General features: G+C 44.3%; 2 protein-coding genes across 7 annotated transcripts in view; one reads left to right on the top strand and one right to left on the bottom strand.

Annotated features, from left to right (window-relative positions):
- The window catches only part of ZPBP (zona pellucida binding protein), a 48,131-nt gene extending 42,086 nt beyond the window's left edge, over positions 1-6,045 (bottom strand). Inside the window, exons 1-2 of one of the 6 annotated variants that reach the window (XM_032476283.1) lie at positions 5,299-6,043; positions 556-636 (exon numbers count right to left, since the gene is read on the bottom strand). In XM_032476283.1, the coding sequence (XP_032332174.1) occupies positions 556-636; positions 5,299-5,425 (208 nt within the window). In that variant the 5' untranslated portion in view covers positions 5,426-6,043. Of the gene's footprint in view, positions 1-555; positions 637-5,298 lie in introns of all 6 variants that reach the window. The other 5 variants (XM_032476281.1, XM_032476285.1, XM_032476286.1 and 2 more) reach the window with 5 other exon arrangements.
- Positions 5,585-20,063, top strand: part of SPATA48 (spermatogenesis associated 48) — a 35,366-nt gene continuing 20,887 nt past the window's right edge. Inside the window, 6 exon segments of the mRNA XM_032476280.1 lie at positions 5,585-5,669; positions 6,903-8,738; positions 8,740-8,914; positions 12,046-12,143; positions 17,275-17,351; positions 19,800-19,938. Coding sequence (XP_032332171.1) covers positions 8,355-8,738; positions 8,740-8,914; positions 12,046-12,143; positions 17,275-17,351; positions 19,800-19,938 — 873 coding nt within the window. The 5' untranslated portion in view covers positions 5,585-5,669; positions 6,903-8,354.

Here is a 20,063-nt window from a genome sequence, read left to right as displayed (position 1 = left end):
GGGTATAGTGTTTCTTTTTGGAGCAATGAAAATGCTGTGAAATTACATATTGCTGATGGTTTCACAAGCTGGTCAATATACCCAAAACTAATCAGGTGTATACATTAAAGGAAGAATTTTAAGGTATGTAAATTTACCTCAATAAAAATAATATATATACATAATATATACAAAAAGTTGTAGACGCTCATGTAACTACTGCAAAATCTCATTAATCCAAAATCTTTATGATTTATAGCTCTCATCTGAAAAAAGTTTTAGCATACTGAGCTGCATACATTTAATGCTTATTATATAACAAGCAAAAACACTATCGACAAGTTTAATTAGATAATCTTTAGAAATAATTATTTCTTGCACACTTAAGCAGTTACAGCAAACAGAATTAGTATGAATCTAACTGTATGGAAATAGCTTTAATCGGCTTCCGTAGTAGGAAAGGGGCCATAGGAGAGGAGGGTAAATGGGGAACAGCAGCCTTTTGAAAAGGGCTGACAAAATTAAGCCAGATGCCAGTTGCTTTCTTACCGTCGCTGCAAATCTACTTATTAATACCTGGAAAACCTGGTGATCCCACTATTTTCGCTGAATCCTGGGTATAGCGGAAACCTCTTGGTAATCGAAGCAAATCTCCAACTATCAAACATAAGAAGAACAGAAATGGTCAACAATCTGCCTCATTAGTAATTTTGAACTATTCAAAGAGCGCAGTGTCACGGTATATTGGTGTCCGTTGAGGGGGAGAGCCATGAATCAACATCCTCTGATGTCTGGTAGCTCTGTCCCGCCTCTACCCCCCACAGGCTCCAATGAAATTAACGCACCCACTGCTCCTCCCGTCATGCCTCACCTCTGGCTTTTTCTACACCCACTTAGAATACTCTCTTCGCTTTTAAAAGTCTAAATCTCCACCCTCCAAAACTCAAATCACAAATCCCTCCTCCCCCAAGCTTTGTCCTTATTTCTTACTTTCCACAGAGCATTACCCTCTCATCACACTCACTCTATATTGTATTACAGTTCTTTATACACATATATAGTTCTCCTTATTTGATTACAAGCTCAATTGATAGCAGAATCCATGTTTATGTCAACTTATCAAAATGAGTACCTTTTGATTGCCTTCTTCCAACTCCCTTACCCCCCACCCCCACTCCCACCTCTGGCAACCACAAGTCCAATCTCTTTTCCTGAGTTTGTTTGCTTTTGAAATAGAATTGACCTACAACGCTGTGTTAGCTCCTGTTACACAACACGATGATTCGCCATTTCCATACACATCAAGATGATCACCGTGGTAGGTCTACTTACGAAAGCTCACCATACAAAGACATTGTAGTTACTGACTACATTCCCCACACTGTGCATTTCCTACCTGTGGCTCATTTATCTTGCAACTGGAACTGTGTATCTCAATCTCCCTGGTCTAGCTCTTTCCTCTGTATGTTCTGTTTCTATAAATCTGTTTATGTTTTGGTATGTTTCTTCGGTTTTTTTTTTAATTCCATACGGAAGTGAAAACATGTAGTGTTTGTCTTTCTCTGATGTATTTCACTCAGCATAATACCTCTATCCCCATCAATGTTGTTGCAAAAGGCAAGATCTCATTATTTCTTATGGCTGAGTCCACTAAATGTATGTGTAATCTGTATATACACACACACGTTTTTTATCCAGTCATCTACTGGTACACACTTAGGGTGCTTCCGTATGTTGGCTATTGTAAGTAATGCTGCTATGGACATTGGGGTGCATGTACCTTCTCTAATTAGCATTTTTGTTTTCTTCAGGTAAATACCCAGGAGCGATGTTGTTGGATCATAGGGTAGTTCTATTTTTAATTCTTTGAGGAGTCTCCATGCTGTTTTCCATAGTGGCTGCACCAATTTACATCCCCACCAACAGAGCACAAGGGTTCCCTTTTCTTCACATCCTCAACAACACTTGTTCTTTGTCGTCTTTTTGATGATAGCCATTCTGACAGGTGGAGGGCGGTATCTCATTATGGTTTTGATACGCATTTCCCTGATGATTAATGTGCTGAGAACATTTTCATCTGCCTGTTGGCCATCTGCATGTCTTCTTTGGAAAAATGTCTATCCGATCCTTCACTCATTTTTTAAATGTTAATAGTTGGTTTTTTGATGTTGAGTTGTATGAGTTCTTTGCATATTTTGGATATTAGCCCCTTATCAGATATATTGTTGGCCACTATCTTCTCCCACTCAGTAGGAGGTGGCAGTCAAAGGCACAAACTTCCAGTTATAAGGTAAATAAGTGGTGGGGATGTAATGTGCAACATGATAAATATAATTAACACTGCCATATGTTATGTAGGAAAGTTGTTGAGAGTAAACCCTAGAAGTTCTCAAGACAAGGAAACTTTTTCCTATTTCTTTAACTTTGTACCTATGAGACGTGGATGTTCACTAGACTTGCTGTGATAACCACTTCACGATGTATGTAAATCAAACCGTTATGCTGTGTACTTTAAACTTACACAGTGCGCTGTGTCAATTACAACTCAACACAACTGTAAGGAAAAAAGAATGTTCCTTAAACCTGGAGGAGAGAGGGAAGGGAGGCAGAAAAGGAAGGTAGGGTGAGACTGGGGCGGTCTTTGTAAGCCATGCTTTTAACTCTGCAAAAACCAGAGTAAATAAAAGAGTTAATCAAAAGAAAAAAAATCCGTACCAAGCACTACACCTTGCACACAGCATCTGCTACAGACAACATACGCTGGTACTGCTCGGTCATCGGTGAATGAGCCCATGTGACCGACGTGGCAGTGTACACAAAACACGTGGGAGAAGCAGCATGAGAAACGCAATGACGCTTACACCCAAGTAATCTCCGTTAACAGGGAGGGAGCACTGCACAAAGAAAGGCGTACGTATTCAAAGCCCGGTGACCTGGGTTTAAACCCCAGCGGCCGCTCTCTGCTCTTAGGACAGTCTTGTCAGTTTTCTCATCTGCAAAACGAGACTAAATTCCAGACACAGGGCCACTGGAGGAACTGAACGGACTATTGTATGAACAACACTGCAAACCATACCAGTAAACAAAGAATGCTGAAGCCATCAAGGCACCAGTGGCTGCCACCACCCCACAGTGAAGACCAGCCTGCAGCCCGGCTCCTGCAGCCACTCACAATGGTGCCCTCTGAGCAGACTCAGAATAAGAAAGGACAGGACACTGGCCCGACAGCTAGGTGCTTCTCAAAGGAATGAATTCAGTGAGCCCAAATGTTTGCTCCCTCCCATACTAGAAAAGCACTAAATTCTTTAACTTGAAATGTCTATTTTTCTTTAGATAAGTAATCTTTCATTGTTCCGACTCCCTGGTCTTTGCTGTAAAGCTGCTGTATGTCCTAGCTCCTCCCCTGCCTCTTCGGAGGGGTCCCTCAGAGCCATCTAAGAGGCTGTCATCCCGGCTCGAGTCCTCCCACCAAATAAAACATAACTCTCAACTTTCAGGCCGTGCATTTATTCCAGTCGACAAACTATAAAACGCTACAGGAACGCCCCCTCGCTACTCATAAGGTATCGCCTGCTTATTCTGCACCTTATACCTCACGTCTGATCTTACTCTTAGACCAGACAGTGCGTGCGTGTGCATGCACGTGCGTGCGCGCACACACCCCGCTGCAAGTCTAGTCTAAGGTCGCGGGCATGGTCAAGACGCACCCTCCTCCCACAGGGCAACCCACGGCTGTTCTGGAACGATCCTTGGGCTCCCGGTGCCTGGACTTGGCGCGTTTCGCACCATTTCCTTTTGTTCCCCCGCACATCCCATGCCTGCCTCCACGGCCCTTCCCCACTCACATTCCGGGGTGGGGGGACTTCTCTTCCCCATGCGCCCCCTTCCCTGAACAACTTTCACTTTAAACGAACCTCTCCTGTGCCTCTTGACTATTCAATTCCGGGAGACTCTTTCTTTTTAAAAAAGGTCTAAAATGGGGCACACAAAATAATGCAGCCGAAGCCTTTCTAGTCAAGTGACAACCATTTAAACTCTCACTTCTGAATTATCACTTATATTTCAGACACATAAAACAGCCTTTCAGATCTCTGGATACAAAGGAGGAAACATAATTATACGTAGAATCTAAAAAAAAAAAAAAAAGACAAAGGAACTTATTTACAAAACAGAAACACTCACAGACAGAGAACACTCGGTTACCAGGGGAGAAAGGAGGTGGGAAGGGATAAATTGGGAGTTTCAGATTCGCAGATATTAATAAATATGAAACAGATAAACAAGTTTATATTGTAAAGCACAGGGAACTATATTCAATATTTTGAAACCTATGGTGAAGAATATGAGAATGGATGCATGTATGTCTCTATGTGACTGAAACATGGCGCTGGGCACCAGAAACTGACACAACATTGTAAACTGACTATACTTCAATAAAGATATTAAAAAAATTATTAACATAATAATAATGACACAAGTGGACTAATTATCATTTGCTTTCTTGAATATGGGAAAGTACATCTGACTGTCCTTTATAATTGGATTACCGCGTTGTTCTTATTTTGTGATTGGCTTTGTTCCTTTGGTAACTAGGTAAGTTTAAAAAGCTATAGATGTATTCTGTTCTTAGAAACAATAATTAATACATATATGAAAACTAAAGAAAGCGCAGTATACTCTCTCTCTGTATTTACATGCAGTATAATGTGTATGTGCAGTAGAACTATAATAATTACAGCTAATAAAACTGAAAAGGAGGAGAATAAAGTAGTGAAAAGGAAAAAATAAAGTGAAAAAGAAAAAAATAGTGAAAAAGAAAAAATAAAGTAGTGAAAAAGAAAAAAGTAGTGAAAAATATAGCGAAAAAAGTGAAAAAGAAAGTCATAAAAAATTTAGTGAAAAAGAAAAAATATAGTGAAAAATAAAGTAGTGAAAAAGAAAAAAAAGTAGTGAAAAAGAAAAAGAACAAAGTAGTGAAAAAGAAAAAAAAGTGAAAAAAAGCAGTGAAAAACAACCAGCAGCAAAGAAACGAGCAGCCTCTGGAAGCCCCGCCCCCCTGCACTTCCCGGCCAGCCCGGCAGGGGGAGCCCCCGGCCGCGGGAACCTAGGCATCCGCGGGAAGTCCGCCCGTTTTGAAGCGCAGGGGCCGTCGTGCGGGGCGGGCCCGGCAGGGCGGTCACCTCACGGCTCGGGCGGCGCGGCCGCGGGGCGCCGCTCCCTCCCTCCCTCCCGCCCCGCCCGCCCCGCCCCGCCCCGCCCCGGGAGGCCCGGGGGACACAGGGGACCCGCCGCGCCCGCGCCGCGCCGACGCCGCCTCACCTGACGGAGGCGCCAGCACCGCCGAGGCGGAGAGCAGGAGGACGACCGCCGCCGGCGAAAGCGGAGAGCCCGCGGCCCGGGCCCGCCGCCAGCCCCGCCGCGCCCGGCCGGGGGCCGAGGCCGCCATCCACACGCCGCCGCCGCCGCCGCCTGCCCACCGTCAGCGCAGAAGGTCGTTAGGCGGCGCGCGCCCACCGCCCGCCGGAAGTCGGCGCGGAGGACCGGAAGTCGGCGGGCTAGGGCGGAAGGCCAGAAGGACCGCCCAGTTCCGCCCGGCCGGGGGCGGGGCAGTGCGGCCGGAGGAGAGGCGCGCGTGCCGGGCAGCCGCCGCCGCTCGGGGACGCCTGGGGCGCACGGGCGCCGGGGAGCAGGTTCTGCAGCCGGAGAAGAGGGCTTGGCCCTCGGGGGGCCCGCGTCGCGGGGCGGGGCGGGCGTGTGGAGCCCGCGCGCGGGCCGAGCGCCCGGGCCGAGCGCCCGGCGCGGCCTGGGGCCGGGCTGGGGAGGCCCGGCGCCCGGAGACGCGGACCGCCCCGACCTCCCCGCCGCGCTCCGCCCGGAGGGTCGCCCGGCCCCGCGCGCGCGGGTAGCCGGAGCGGCTCGGGGAGGAGCAGCCCGCCTGTGTGCGGCTGGGAGAGTTCACCGCGTGTGGACACTGCACACCCGGTGCTCGGGGCCCGGCCGAGGACGGTGCGCCCTGCCGCCTTCGGGAGGAAGGAGCGGGCGGCCTCCAGCCGGCGGGCCCCCGCCTGCGTGGGCCCGGGTCTCAGGGAGTTGGCGCCGTTAGGAGCGGGCGGGCCCCGCCCCGGAGGGCGTCGCCCGTGCTGCCCTGGTGGACGCGCTGGGCGCCCGGTCGGCCAAGCTGGGGCCCGGTCGGCTTTGCAACCGTTTTAACCTCAGCCTCGTAGGGTGGCTTCTGGTATACTGCAGGCATTCGGATAGTCCACAATTTAAAAAAAGGAAGGGAAAGGGGAGGAAAAAGGAAAGAAGGAAAGGGAAAAGGGGGGGGAAGGGAGGAGACAAAAGGAAAAAAGGGAAAGAAAGAGAAAGGAAGGAAAAAAGGGAAGGGAAGAGAGAAAGAAAAGGAAAAAAGGGAAAGGAAGAGAGGAAGGAAAAGACGGAAGGGAAGAGAGAAAAGGAAAAAGGGAAGAAAGAAAAGGAAAAAAGAGAAGGGGAAGGGAAGAGACGGAAAAGGAAAAAAGGGAAGGGAAGAGAGAAAGAAAGAAGGAAAAAGGCAAGAAAGAAAAGGAAGAAAGAGAAGGGGAAGGGAAGAGAAAAGGAAAGAAAAGGAAAAAAGAGAAAGAAGGGGAAGGGAAGAGACACAAAGAAAGAGGGAAAAAAGGAAAAAAGGGAAGGGAAGAGAGAAGGAAAGGGCCCACCTGGTGGGACCAGGATGAAGGCCTTTCTTAAGGGTTATGTAAATACCCTAGGAAATCCTTAGTTCTTATTAACAAAGTAAATTGAAATTTCTGCATTTCCCTTGTGGTTTTTTTTGGCTACAATTATACATGTGTTAATTAGTAAGATGTATACAGTACAGTTTATTGCACTGAGTAGATTTACTCCTTCAGGACTTCTAATCTACATAAAGTTCTGCATTAATTTAGCTTGTTCCCGCGTGTTTAATAAAGAGAGACCTGGAGGGCTTCGATCCAGCTGGCACTTTGGCCAAGGTCTTGCTGTTCCTCTACACCTGGTAAACATATCTATTTACTGAATAGTGCCCAGTCACTACATTTGTCTAGGCACATATTCTACTACAACTTTTAATTTTTATAAGCAAGTAAACCTGCATGATACGATTTTTACCAAATCAGTGTTGAACTGTGGGCTTCTAGTGAATAAAGGGTACAGGGGACAATTCAGGCCGTGCTAAATCCTGAGGCCTTTGTTTTCTGTCACCAAGAATTGGCTTCAGTTCATCAGTCCATCCATCCCCCCCCCCAGCCTGGGTCTGCTGTGCAAATTCCAAATAGTCAACCTGAGAATAGGAAGTAATATTGGCGACCTCAGTTAATGGGTGGTGTGAGTCCGAAGGGGGAAAACTTATGGCTGAAAATCAGAAAGTAGGTCTGCATTCATGTTTGCATTTTGCACTCCAGCAGGGATGCTGTGAGCCATTGCGCCCAAATGCTATGGCCTGGAGTTCCTTCGGTAGCAGTTTTCAAGCAAGACCAAGTTAATCTAGTTGAAATGAGCTTTTAAGTGGACAGTATATTGATCTCTCTCTCTTTTTTATTTTTTTTCCACATGTGAGCTAATGGCTGCTACGTGCTGCAGTTTCCTGAAATGACTTAGGGACCTCCTTGCTCTCACTCTGGACGTCAGTCAGGGTAGCAAAAAGATAAGTAAGGACAGTTTAGGGCACGTGAACAGTGAGTCTGTACTTTGACTATAAACTGCAAAGTACTTCCCTTAAAAATTAGATTCACTAGTTTAACCATTGTATAATACACCTTCATTTTTTTGCCTTGCATTTAAATGTACATTTATTTAGGTAGTGTGTTTTGTGATTTATTATAAGGTAAATAACTAATTACAGTCAGATACATTTTAAAAAATATATTGTCACGCGGTTAACTGCTTTAACTTAGACTCTTTGCCGACTCTCACTTGCCCATGAAATACCACCTTAGGGGAAAATTTAAAAAATTACACTTGCACGGTTTCCCTGAGCGTTGGTGAGGAGACCGTCATGGGGGTGGCACCCACAAAACTGCTTTGTTCTTCCTAAGAATTAAATTATGATGTACGTAATAAATGGTCCAGTGTGGTACAGTTCTAGCCGTTGCCAAGCAACAGGGACTCTTGTTTGTTTTGTTTCTGTTCTGGTCCCTATTAAGGACCTGTCCTTTCTTTGGTGCAGGAAAAATACCTTAAAAATTAAAAGAAAAAAAAAAGCAACCTACTCTATTGATATTTAGAAAGCCAGATCGAAAACTATATTAGATTAACCCATCCTCCTTGATGATTGGAAATCCAGGAGTTTTATAGTTAAAGGGAAAGGGGACACCAGAAGACTTAATACACAGTCACGCAGAGTTTTAAAGAGGAAAGCCATGGCCCTGGATTGGCAGCACGCGCCTGGAAAGATAAGCATCGCTGAACGGTCCTTCCTTTCCGGAGCGAAGGCTGTTGAGAACAGAGATTACCCACACTACTGTCAGCTCTTAAGGAAAATGAACATGCCTTTTGTGAGAGGGGTTGAGGACAGACACGACTGCGGCAGGATTGAGAAGAAGGGCAGCCCAGCTTTCCTCAAGTTCCAGCCCCACCCGCCTTCCGTGCTGCCGGACTACCATTTGCATTACCCTCACCCGCCGCCGCCCGGCCCGGGTTACCCGCTGTTTCCCCTGCGGGATGATGTCCCCCTGGGGGATCCCTGCTCGGGGTTTCTGAGTCCTGGTGGCGACGCCGAGTTAAGGCCTGGCGTTGGCAGGAGCAGTCCCAAGCCTGGCAGACGTCAGCGACGTGAAGCCCCAGCATCGCGTCCCCAGGCCGGACACGGGATTTCAGACGACGCTGAAAAGGGAAAAAGTTTTATTGGAAGAGCTGCAGCAGGACAGGAGGTGGAATTCCAGGGCAGTACCAGACGTCTCCATCAGAGCAAGCCTTGGAGGTAAAGAGACTGACCTGGGTTTTGCTACTTGTAAACACCCAGACCAGGGAGGAGGGTGTGGATCCAAGATTCAGGATGCGGCCGTTAACGTAAAACTGCCAAGAACCGGAGAAGGAATTCTTGTTTTTAAACCACAGATTGTAGGGGGAAAAGGAGGAGGAATGGTAAGCCTTTTATGAACCTATTTGTAGCAGAATATTGGTTTTCGTGAGTGTAAGTGATCAACACGAAGTGTGTATCGGATAACTTAGTCTAAACGTGGAAACAACCTAATTTCACCACAAGGGGATTTATGTTTGATTTTAATAATTGTGTATCATGCCTCCTTAGCTGTCCGTCTCCCTTGAAAGAATAAATCGGCTGGTGATTATGAACGAGTTAGGTTCCAGGGCCTGAGACGGAAGGGGGAGGTCGTCGGAAGTAAATTGCTGGGGTCTCGTAAAAACAGCAGCTGAAGGATGGGTGGGTAAGCGCAGCGCAGCCCTGGGCGCAGGGTTGATAACCTCTGCCTGAGAGCTGCCCCTTGCGGGGGTCTCTGTAAGGACCCCCGGGGGTGTCACAGGCCTGGCCCGGAGGCGGCGGGAAACGCTTCCAAAGCAAAGCCCCAGGCAGCGTGCCTGTTAGAAACGTGTCTGGCAGGCGGGGGGCGACAGGTGATGAACCTGTGCTGGCCAGGTGCTGGAGGAACAGACGCGGAGCTGGCCTCCTCCGCAGTGAGAGGCCGCGCCCGCCTCCACCCCCTTCAGCACCCCGCCAGGCCCGACGGGCCCACGAGGGGAGCAGCAGTTGGCATCCCCACTTTTTGGAGCAGTGGGGATCCGTGGTTCCTGCCACTCCTCCGAGAAGAGAGGCCATCGGCACTTGGGGCCAGGAAGGGGGTAGGAATAAAGGCAGGGGTCGTAGGAATGAAAAACCCCACCAGACAATGGTCCCCATCCCCACGCTCCAGATACCCAACCTTTGAACGAGAAGGAACAACTTGCTAAGAGATGAGCACAGAATAAGAGTTAACGCTTTTAATAGACCTCCAGCAGGTGGTCTCCGGGAAATTCCTTAGTTTGGAATTTTCAAATAAATAATATAGCTGAGGTTCAGCGACCTATTTTAAGAAATACTTTATAATCCAGCGGCAATGCCGTCGAGGGACATACGGTATCACTGAGAAGCAAGTGCAATTCATGCTGAGGGAGCCCTTGGTGAGTTCAGGTCCGTCTGGCAGATACAGGACGTTTTTCGTCGATGCTGAGCTACCGACCAACTTCCGAACCTGTCAGGAAGGGAGCTCGAGCTCAGCCTTTCGCTAAGGTTTCCATGGACTGTAATCGTCGTTTCAAGAACACATCTTTAAAGAATGCAACGCATTTTCCACTGGAGTCCATTTTAGACCAGGGTGTCACTTTGTAAGCAGCAAATCCCAGCCTCGTCCGATGTTCAAGGGCAAACTTGTTGGTTTGTTTTTGTGAGTTTTTCCAAGGGTGGACTGTGAAAAAAATGATTCCAGCAAGTTAGAGGTTGCAGAAATCATTTCTTGAAGCTGACTTATGGATAGAACTTATTACCTTAGTGTCAACTTTAAAGTATTAACTTAGGGTTAACAGGCATTACGCCTGCAGGTTAGAACCAAGTATAGAGTTCGTCCAGCCTCTGTTTCACTGCCTAGGTCAGGACAACAGAATCCACTCAAATCCTAGCAGAAAGCTTCCTGTCTAATGTAATTCGTGTAAAAATATTTACGACAAGGGAACGAGCCAGTAACGTTTGTTAGATGTGGGAGCGAACCAGTAACGTTTGTTACGAAGCCTGCAACTTTCACTTCCTTTGTGCATAAATTCTCTTATAAAATCGTAAGAATTCAATGAATCAAGATGGTTAAAATACGTGGCACAATTTGTGGAAGCTGGTAAAGCATTTAATCAGTCGTAGCTGTTAACTAGCCCTGCCTGCAGTGCAGGGATTGGGTTCAATGTCGTTTCCCCTGGGCCTCCAGGGGTGTTGTGGATTCTGGAAATAATCATTAAGTATAAGTGATAAGTGTGTACAGTTTTTAGCCAGACCTAAATACGCATAGTTTCTCGTACATTCTGATAAAAAAAAAAAAAAGACAGGCTGTTTTCTCAGAATGAAGTACGTCACACACCAGCGTGCTTGTCAGTGGGCTTATGTAAATGTCAAAACATGATCCTAAGAATAAAAAAAATAAATAAAAATAAAAAACCACGATCCTAAGAGATTGCATTGCTGACGTCCACGCAGCCACCAAGCCCAGCTCACCTCACCTCTGCTTAGACGTCTCTGTGCTGCCCCCCCCCCCGTCTCCCAAACTGTAACTTTTTAGTTCATCTTTTGCTGAGTTAGACTAATTCATGGGGCAGAGCTAAAAAGCAGGGGCCCGAGTCACAAGCCCCCGTGGAGTAGGGGAAGGATGTCTGTGGTCCAAGAGTCATCCTCACTGACACTCGTCCCCAGTCCAGACCAGAGGCATCGGCCAAAGTCGTCAGTCTCTCCGATTAAACCTTGCCCAGGGCGGTCTGTCTGGAGCTTAGGTCCGTGGCCGCTTGGCCCTGACTTTGGCCTGCCTCTTGTTCATCTTCCGCCATCGCCTGCAGTCTCACGATGCAGCCGTGCGCATCCTTGGGTCAGTCCTCATGAGGACTGTGATGTTGCTGTCACAGGGCAGGCCTACCGTCCGCACACCGTTGTGAGCATCTCAAAACCAGGAAACCTGTTTTCTGTCTTCGTGCGTCATCTGCTTCCCTTTGTCGTGCAGTAAATACTTGTTTAAGGCAACCTTCACATTTTGTAGTCTGTTGTATCAGCAGGTGAGTCGCTACATAGTAAACTCTGTGTCTCGCCAGCCCCAACACATCCACACACACACACACACACGCAGATTCACGGCACCCAACATGTCTCTTCCATTAACGCGTAATAAACAACAAATAATTCTGCACTATTGCAATTACCCCAACACGTAAATTCCAGAGCTATTCTGTTCTCTCTGCTGAGACAAGCTGTCAGATAGTCCCTTGAAAAATCAATTAGCACCACGCAGTTTAGCTTTCTGGTGGGAGAAGGAATTCCTGCTGCATTTTGTGTGTATGCATCCCAAACACGTGCACCTTTGTTTTCAGGTTGGACGAGCCCCGTGAAGGTCACTCCGCTGCAGCCTCGTCGTGAAGGATGCTCAGTAAATCACACATACACGTTTGATGAGGACGCAGCGCGTACAGTAAGGTTTTCTTTCCAGATGGTGTTGTGTTTGTAATCATTTTGTGTCATTGTCTGTGTATTTGGTATTTTATGCCCTGTGAAAAATAGCTGCCATTTATAAAGTACTTCTTACGTGCCCGGCACTGTGGGAAACCTCGCTGTCATTGTGTATCGTGTCCCAACAACGCTGTGAAACAGGAGTGAGTGGCAGGTGATGGTGGGACCCAACCCAGGCCCCCTTTGCTGACCAGTGCGCCTTCCCCGGTGGCCGTGAGCAATGGCCACCAAGTGTGTGACGGCCACCCGCAGGAGGACAGCTCCCTCCCACACCGTCCCCCTCAGAACCTGGCCAGTGACTGACACCCTCGAGGAAACAGATTCAGGCCAGTCTTTAGCTGAAACCACGTTCCCGTGTTATCTTTTCCCTGTCCTATCCTCCGCTTCACCTCGAGCACGCCCACCGGGCATTAAATGAACAAAAGCTGTGTTCCAAGCCCTGCTTCCAGGCAAGACAGTGGTGTTAGCCCCATAGTATTTGAGGAAGCTGAAGCCGAGGGATGTCAAGGAACTGGCTTTTGACCACCAAGATAGTAAATATCAAATCAGACATTAAACATAGATGTATTTCTGGATTGAAGGATTATGTTATTAACCATTATCCCACGTGGATTTTATAGACTAAACCCTTGGTGTTTGAATTACTTGAAGACTTCCCAGGGGTACGTGGGTATGACGAGTTTGGTTTTTTATTTTTAAAGAACATCTTTATTGAGATACATTTTGCATACCATAAAATTTACCCACTTGAAGTGTTCAGTTCAGTAGTTTTAGGCTATTTACAGAATTGTACAGCCATCACCACAGTCTGATTTTTGATCATTTTCATCACCCCAAAAAGAAACTCCGTGAAGATACGGATGCTTTCAAAATCAGTTTCCACTTCTGTTACTCTTACATGACCTCCTTCCTGAAGTTGATCTGCCTGATAATTCATCTGCAGTTAGACACTCAGATGTTTTGAAATGCTCAAAAAGTAAAAAAGATGAGCTCACAATTTTTGTAAATAAATTAGAAATTAGAAAATGGAAAATTAGGAAATTGGGAGGGGGGGGAGTAGTTCCAGAACTGAAAAATACAGTAAACAAGGAACAGGAAGTGGGGTGCAGCAGCAGACGAGGCAGTTAAAGCAAGAATTGGGGAAATGGTTGATGAAAGAGAAGAAGCTACACAAATTTACAGAAACATGGAAAGTGCCTCAGTGAGAGTAAGAAACATGGACAATACGGCAAAAAGAAGAACATATGTTTATTTGAAATCCCAGATGTGCAAAAGAACAGGACAGAAGCGATATGTGGAGACACACTTGGTACCCCCGCTGCTGTGTTTATTTCTGGGGGCTCCCCGAGGCGTCCCCACACGTTTTCTGCTGCACATTCAGGATTACTCATGGTTCCACGCCAAGTGAGCCAGACGTGACCCCCACAGCAGGAGTCTCGGGAGACAAAGCCCGGGCGACACAGAGATGCAAAGAAGCAGGATGTTTCTGAAAGTTACTTTTCACGTTGTTTACTGCAGTGTTTGGAACCCAGGCATCAGTTGTCCGCTATTGTTAGGTTTTGTGGAAATGAAGAAATTCTAGGGAACTGAGGAATTCATGACAATGATGCTGATGGAGGGTCTTCCTGTGAATAATGCCGAGGTGTCAGGATGTAAAGGAAGAACCCTTCAGTGTCGTTCTTAAGACTCGATATGGTGGAATAAAACAGTGCAATTAACAAGCTGACGTAACAGACATAGTTAAATAAATTCTTTTGCAAGGACCGTTAATAAAAATGACCACAGACTATGCCATAAAACAAGTGTAAATTTTTTTTTCCAAATGTTTCAATCATACGGAGCAGATTCTTTGTCCACGAGACAATTATGACAGATCACAACATCTGGGAAATTGTGTGCTTAGAAATGGGCACCTATACTTACGAATGAGCTTCGGGCCAAAGAAATCCTAAAGTAGAAACGAGAAAACATCTTGAACTAAATAATAATAAAATTATTAATAGCCATGTGTGTGAAAAATGCAACTATAATGACACCCTGGGGAAAACGCATAATCTTAATATTTTATAACAGAAGAAAACCTGAAAATTTTCAGAACTGAGCAAGTATCCATCTCAAAAAGTGAGAAAAACATGGCGAAATTTTTTTTTTTTAGGGAGGGAGGAAACGGTAAAGATAAAATAAGAAATGAAGGAAATGGAAAATAAACATATTTTAAAAGACTACCAGAGCCACAGGTTAGCTCACTGAGAAGAAAATTGACACATACCTGCCAATGCTGATAAGAAGAACAAAAAAAAGAAACAAAAAAAGAAAAAAAAATATGACTTTAGGGGAGCCAGATGCAATGGTGGCCGCATACAGCTATGCTTCCCCACATGCCTGAAAAAAAATGCCGAACAAGACAAGACGTAGCATATGAAAACTGTGCCACAAACATAGCTAGAAGACAGAGAAACCCTAAACTTCAAATTACTGCAAGTTTAAAAAAAAAGGAAATATAAAATCGTAACAAGTCAAGTCTCAAACTTTCAACAGAAATATTATTATTATTGTTGTTTTTTGGTAAATGAGAGCAGTATTGGAAAACTGGTAGACAGAAGCCAGCCTAAACTTGGTTAAAAAAAAAAAAAAAAACACTGATAGAGAGAGAAACAGACTCTAACTGTTCAGAGAAGGAGTGGAAACACGTGATTTGAATGTTTGAAAGGCGCTGATTGTGCAGGAGAAGAAGGTTAAACAGAAGGAGAGTCACGCTTTGGAGGCTGGGTGGTAGGTAAAGGGAAAAAAGAAAAAGGAACAGTTAAGATCCTGAAAGACTGAAAAATTAATTAATGGGGGTTACATGACTTCCCTGGTGGCAGTCATCTAAGATAAGGGAAAAATGTTATTAAAGAAACTGTACTTGGCGGCCCTGGCAGAAGAGGGCGCCACTGAGCTATGGACGTGTAAACCACAGCACGTTCACAGAACGAAGGCAGAACACAGAGTAGGTCTGCAAAGAAACTGAAAACAAGACTCGAAATACTTTAGTAAAGGCTCTCCACCCCCAACCAACTATAAAGCAGGAGAAAAGTGCAATATAACACTCCAGAGTGAATTAGTATATTTTCAAACAAGCATTTGGGGATATGGAAACCTGCCTTCAGACAGAATTTCAACAATTAACTACTAATACAGTTGTAGGTGAAAGAAAATTCATTTAGAAATTAAGACTTAATTACATGATGTCCCAAGGGAGGGAGACTGAAGTGAAAATTTAATGAGGGATCCTGAGGTTTAAAGACAAGACAATAAAAAGAAAAAAGCTACAAAATGAACAGTGTAATAAACTCCGAAAAAGCACAAAAAAGAGAAAAAAACGATAAGAGAAAAAATTAATCGGGGGGGGTGGAGGGTAGAGCTCAGTAGCAGAGCACGTGCTTAGCATGCACAAGTTCCTGGGTTCAGTCCCCAGCCCCTCCATCAAAATACATAAATTAATGCCTAATTATACCTCCCCCAAAAACAAAGCAAAAAAAAAAAAAAGATTTTAAGTTAAAAACAATCAATGAAGTAGAGGAGATGGAGTGTCGCACGCTCAACGTACCTTCTTGCTCTAAACAAACAGAAAGCTGAGCAAATTATTATCTGGACTGAAGGCTCAATGTTTTTCAGAAATTTAGACTTTTCTAAGTTGACTTCCAGTTTCAGGGCAATTCCAGCCAATATCCTAGCTGTGTTTTTGTGGAAATGGAAATTTTCTTTATAGAGTCAGAATAAACCAAGACTATTCTTAAGAAGAGGGAAAAATGAATATTTATTAGTAATAAGAACTCTCAACAGATTAGGGAACTTCCCCAACCTGATATAAGGTATCTATGAAGAACTAAGGCTAAATTAATGATGAAAGTTTCCATTTTTCTTCTGTAAAACCAGGAAAAAGACAAAAATACCTGCTTAACACTTTTATTTTCTACCTGATGGAGGTGATGGCTATTCCAGTGAGGTAAAGGAACGAAGTCATAAATAATTGAAAAGGAAGCAATGAATCCATCTCTACACAGAGATGACCTAATATTTGTAGAAAATCCTCAGGTACTTACAAAACAGCTACTAAATGTAATAGTTGAATTTATTTAAAGTCATAGGTTTATTGCTAATACGCAAAAACCAGTTGCATTTTCACATATCAGAAGCAAACAATTAAAAAATGAAATTGTGAAAGTCTGTTTACAAGCGTTAAAACCAGCATACAACGTAATGAAACACATGCGCATTTTCCTCACCGACAACCACAGTACGTTACTGGATGAAATAAGTTAAAGACCGTAAATAAATGGAAAACAAACCCGATTCATGGGCTGAAAGACTTATTCTGGCTAATATGTTAATGGTTGCCCAGTTGATCTACAGGTAGTTTCAACGCAAACTCCATCAAAAATCCAAAGAGGCGCTTTTGAAGAAACTGGCAAACTAATTATAAAATCTGTGTAAAATGGAAACCTGAAAAAGCTAAACCAAGTTTGAATAAAAAGAATAAAGTTGGAGCATTTTGCCGTCTGATTTCAAGCCTTCCTATAAAGTTACAATAATCAGTACCAGTTGGCAAAATGATGGACAGGGTAATGGGACATAAAATAGAGCCACTTACATACCCATTTGATTTTTCTAATATGCCAAGGCATTTTAGTAAAGAAGGGAAAGTCTTTTAACATATTACTGAACAGCCGGATATCCTATGGGGAAAAAAACCAAGCTTCACTGCAGAAACATCTACAAAAAATTAACCTCAGAATGGATAATGGGCCTCGGTATAACGTTAAGATGATAAAACTGCTGGAAATATTTAGATTTTCAAAACGCATCATTAAGAAAAAGAGGCAGCAAGCCACCCAAAGGGCAAATATTCTGTAAATTTTAACTTAATCACCAGGAGAATGTAAATTTGCCAGACAACAGAGGAAGGTAGGAAAGCGTTTAATCTGGTTGATCCAAGAGATGCTGTGAAAGAAGGACACTGGAGAGGAAGAAAAGAAAGCATGGTGAATAGAGAGCGTTAACAATTCCCTTTTATATCTAATCGCTTTTAACGTACTGTTCACCCCTTCTAGGATGATGGAGAGCTGCTTTTACAGCCAAACAAGAAATCTAATGCCAAAAGCTCATTTTACAAGTCCTCTACACAAAAGTAAGCATGGGTTTCCCCGTAGAATTTGATTTAAAGATGTGTTTAAGAACACCTCCCCTTTGTGTCCACAATATCCTGGGTCCTGTGAGGAATTCAAAGAACATCAGACACCGGTCTTTACTCACTTACACGATGGCTAGAAATAAGCAGCTCAGGGAGGAAGACCTACATTTACTAGCTGCAGGCCGGCTTCACATTTCCAATGGCAGCTCCAGCTACGTTTTTATGAAACACACACGTGCATAAATATTACCCCGAAAGGTGAGCAAAAACATAAAGACGTATATGATGCAGAGATGCAATTCAGAATCTTAGAACAATTTTAGAAAAGAGCATGTATTCATAAGTCTTGGGTTCTAGTTAAATTTTGCTAAGGAATTTTTTTTTTTTTGGTCTGTTCTGTGCATATTAGACTGTAATTTTTCTTGCAACTTTTTTCACAGTTTGGCAACAGGATTCTTTTGTCCTCAAATGTGTCATTTGGGTAACATGACATTATTTCTTCCTTAAATTTGACTTTGGCATCCTCCAATAATTTGGGCCCTCAGTTTTTCTCATCTTAAAAATGAAGGATTGTAACTGAAAGGCCTTGAAAGTCCTGTCTGGTTTTTCAGCTCATTCCCTGTTGTATTCTTATCTCGGTTTTTAGCAGGAAAACATTCCAGTGGTCATTTTAGAAACAGTTAATAATGAGTTGGTTAAATTTATTCTTTACTCAGAATACAGTAGTCGTTTTTACAGAACAAAGTGTGAAATTATGCCATTTACTCGTCTCTTTTTAAAGTAGTTTATAAAAGTTTTCTTGGTGAAAAAACTTGTGTAACTGCTATGGAAAGTCCATGAAATACTCATGAAATACACAAGGCTGAGAGGTAACTTGCCTTTCAAGCTCTGGTTCAACTCAGAGATTAACTTCTTAATACAAACTAGTTAAATGTGTCAAAAGAATAATGCAGCATTTAAGCCTTGAGCACAATTAATTACATTTTATTAGGTTTTGCTTTTCCTTAGGATACTGGTTTCAGAATGAGCGACATTCAAAATCTATACACAACAGTGAAAACAAGGTGGACCCATCACTGTGCTATTTACTGTTACTAATATTATTTTATTGAATCCTTACAACATTACTGTGGAAACTATAATTTTAATTTTAGTCTGTATTCATTCCTCTTATCCTAAGCACCTAGCACAGTGCTTGAAATATAGTAATCGCTCAGTAAATATTTTCTGAGAGACTGAAGGTCACAAACAGACTTTGACTAACCCTGAGATTGTTTGGAAGGTAGTGGCTTGATCAAAAGATCAGCAACAGCACCACCTTTGGGTGGGGCAGGAGGGGGATCCCCGTGTCCAGGCAGCAGGAAACAGGGCCCGTGTTCACTGGTCCCCTCAGAGGAGTCTCTGAAAGGCGGGGTTGTTGGTTTTTTAATTTGCGACCAAACCGGAGTGCGTTTCACTGCATCTGTCATGTACGTCCGTCAAAAAAGAACAGCCCTCAAAACTCTAAACACAAGAGGATCCCTTAAGATTCAAGTCCTTACGTATGTGATGATTGCATTTGCTAAGATGCTTGGGGTCCTTGCTCCACACTCATGACTTTATAACCTTGGCTACACGTGTGTGGAACAGTGGGCATCCTTCAGACTCTTCACAGGCAGATAATCAACATCTGAGACCTGGCCTCCACCATCAGTAGCCGAGTGACCATAAGCCAACGAGTTCAATTTTCTCAGCCTTAATTTATTTGTGAATCAGTGGTCTTCCTGCCCTACTGCAAAGGCCAAATTAATTTTGTTTTTGAAAAGTGTAAGATGTATGTAAGTCTACGCGTTGGGGTTCTAGTGCTGTAGCAGATTGCCACACACATGGCAGCTTTAAAGTGCACTCATTTATTGTCTCAGAGTCCCACAGGTCAGAGTGCAGGCACGTCCCAGCTGGGCTCCATGCAATGGGTCCCTCAGGCTGGAATCAGAGTGTCAGCTGTCGTCCTCATCTTCCAGGGTCATCCCGATTGTTGGCAGACTCCAGCTCAGTGAAGCTGAGGGACTCGCGGGCTCTGTTTAAGGATAACAGAAGAGTGTCTGCTGCTGGTTGCTTTTTTGCCTCATTTTAGGTCTCAGCTGCTTAGATCAGACCCACTTAGGATAGTCTGCCTTTCGAGCAACTCAAGTTCAGCTGATTAGGAACCACAATTACAAACACACAAAACCATTTACTATGTAAAATTGCCATGGACACTGTCATGAGAGTGACATCCTATCATAGTCATTTGCTCTGCACACACCTGAGGGGAGGTGATTACACACAGAACGCACACCAAGGGGCAGGAATCTTGGGGGTCATTGTCGAATTCTGCCTACCACAGAAAATGATCTTGTGAAGAACTGTACCAGTTGAATATGTGGTTTTTCTCACAATGTGTGTCATGATTTAATAATTTCCTAGAGCTTACGAAGTGGTCCCTTGGGACAAGATGATACCGCCAAAACTTGATCCAGAAGAAACAACAGTGGAAAAAGCTGCTGACCTCGTCTCACAGTGTTTTACACTGAAGAGATATGAACCATCTCCAGCAATAACTCAGGTCAGCAGTGAGTAACCTTAACTACACATGCAGAGTCCCTTCTACTGTATGACGTTACAGTTTTGCAACAACGCATTTGTTACTGCACCAACCTCCAAACTGTATGTCTCGGTAGTACTTCTTTT

Source organism: Camelus ferus, unplaced genomic scaffold (assembly GCF_009834535.1).
Source record: "Camelus ferus isolate YT-003-E unplaced genomic scaffold, BCGSAC_Cfer_1.0 contig313, whole genome shotgun sequence".
In the NCBI taxonomy this organism is placed as follows: Eukaryota; Metazoa; Chordata; class Mammalia; order Artiodactyla; family Camelidae; genus Camelus; species Camelus ferus.
Note: the sequence above shows the minus strand (reverse complement) of the source record. Positions and strands in the feature narration are given on the sequence as shown.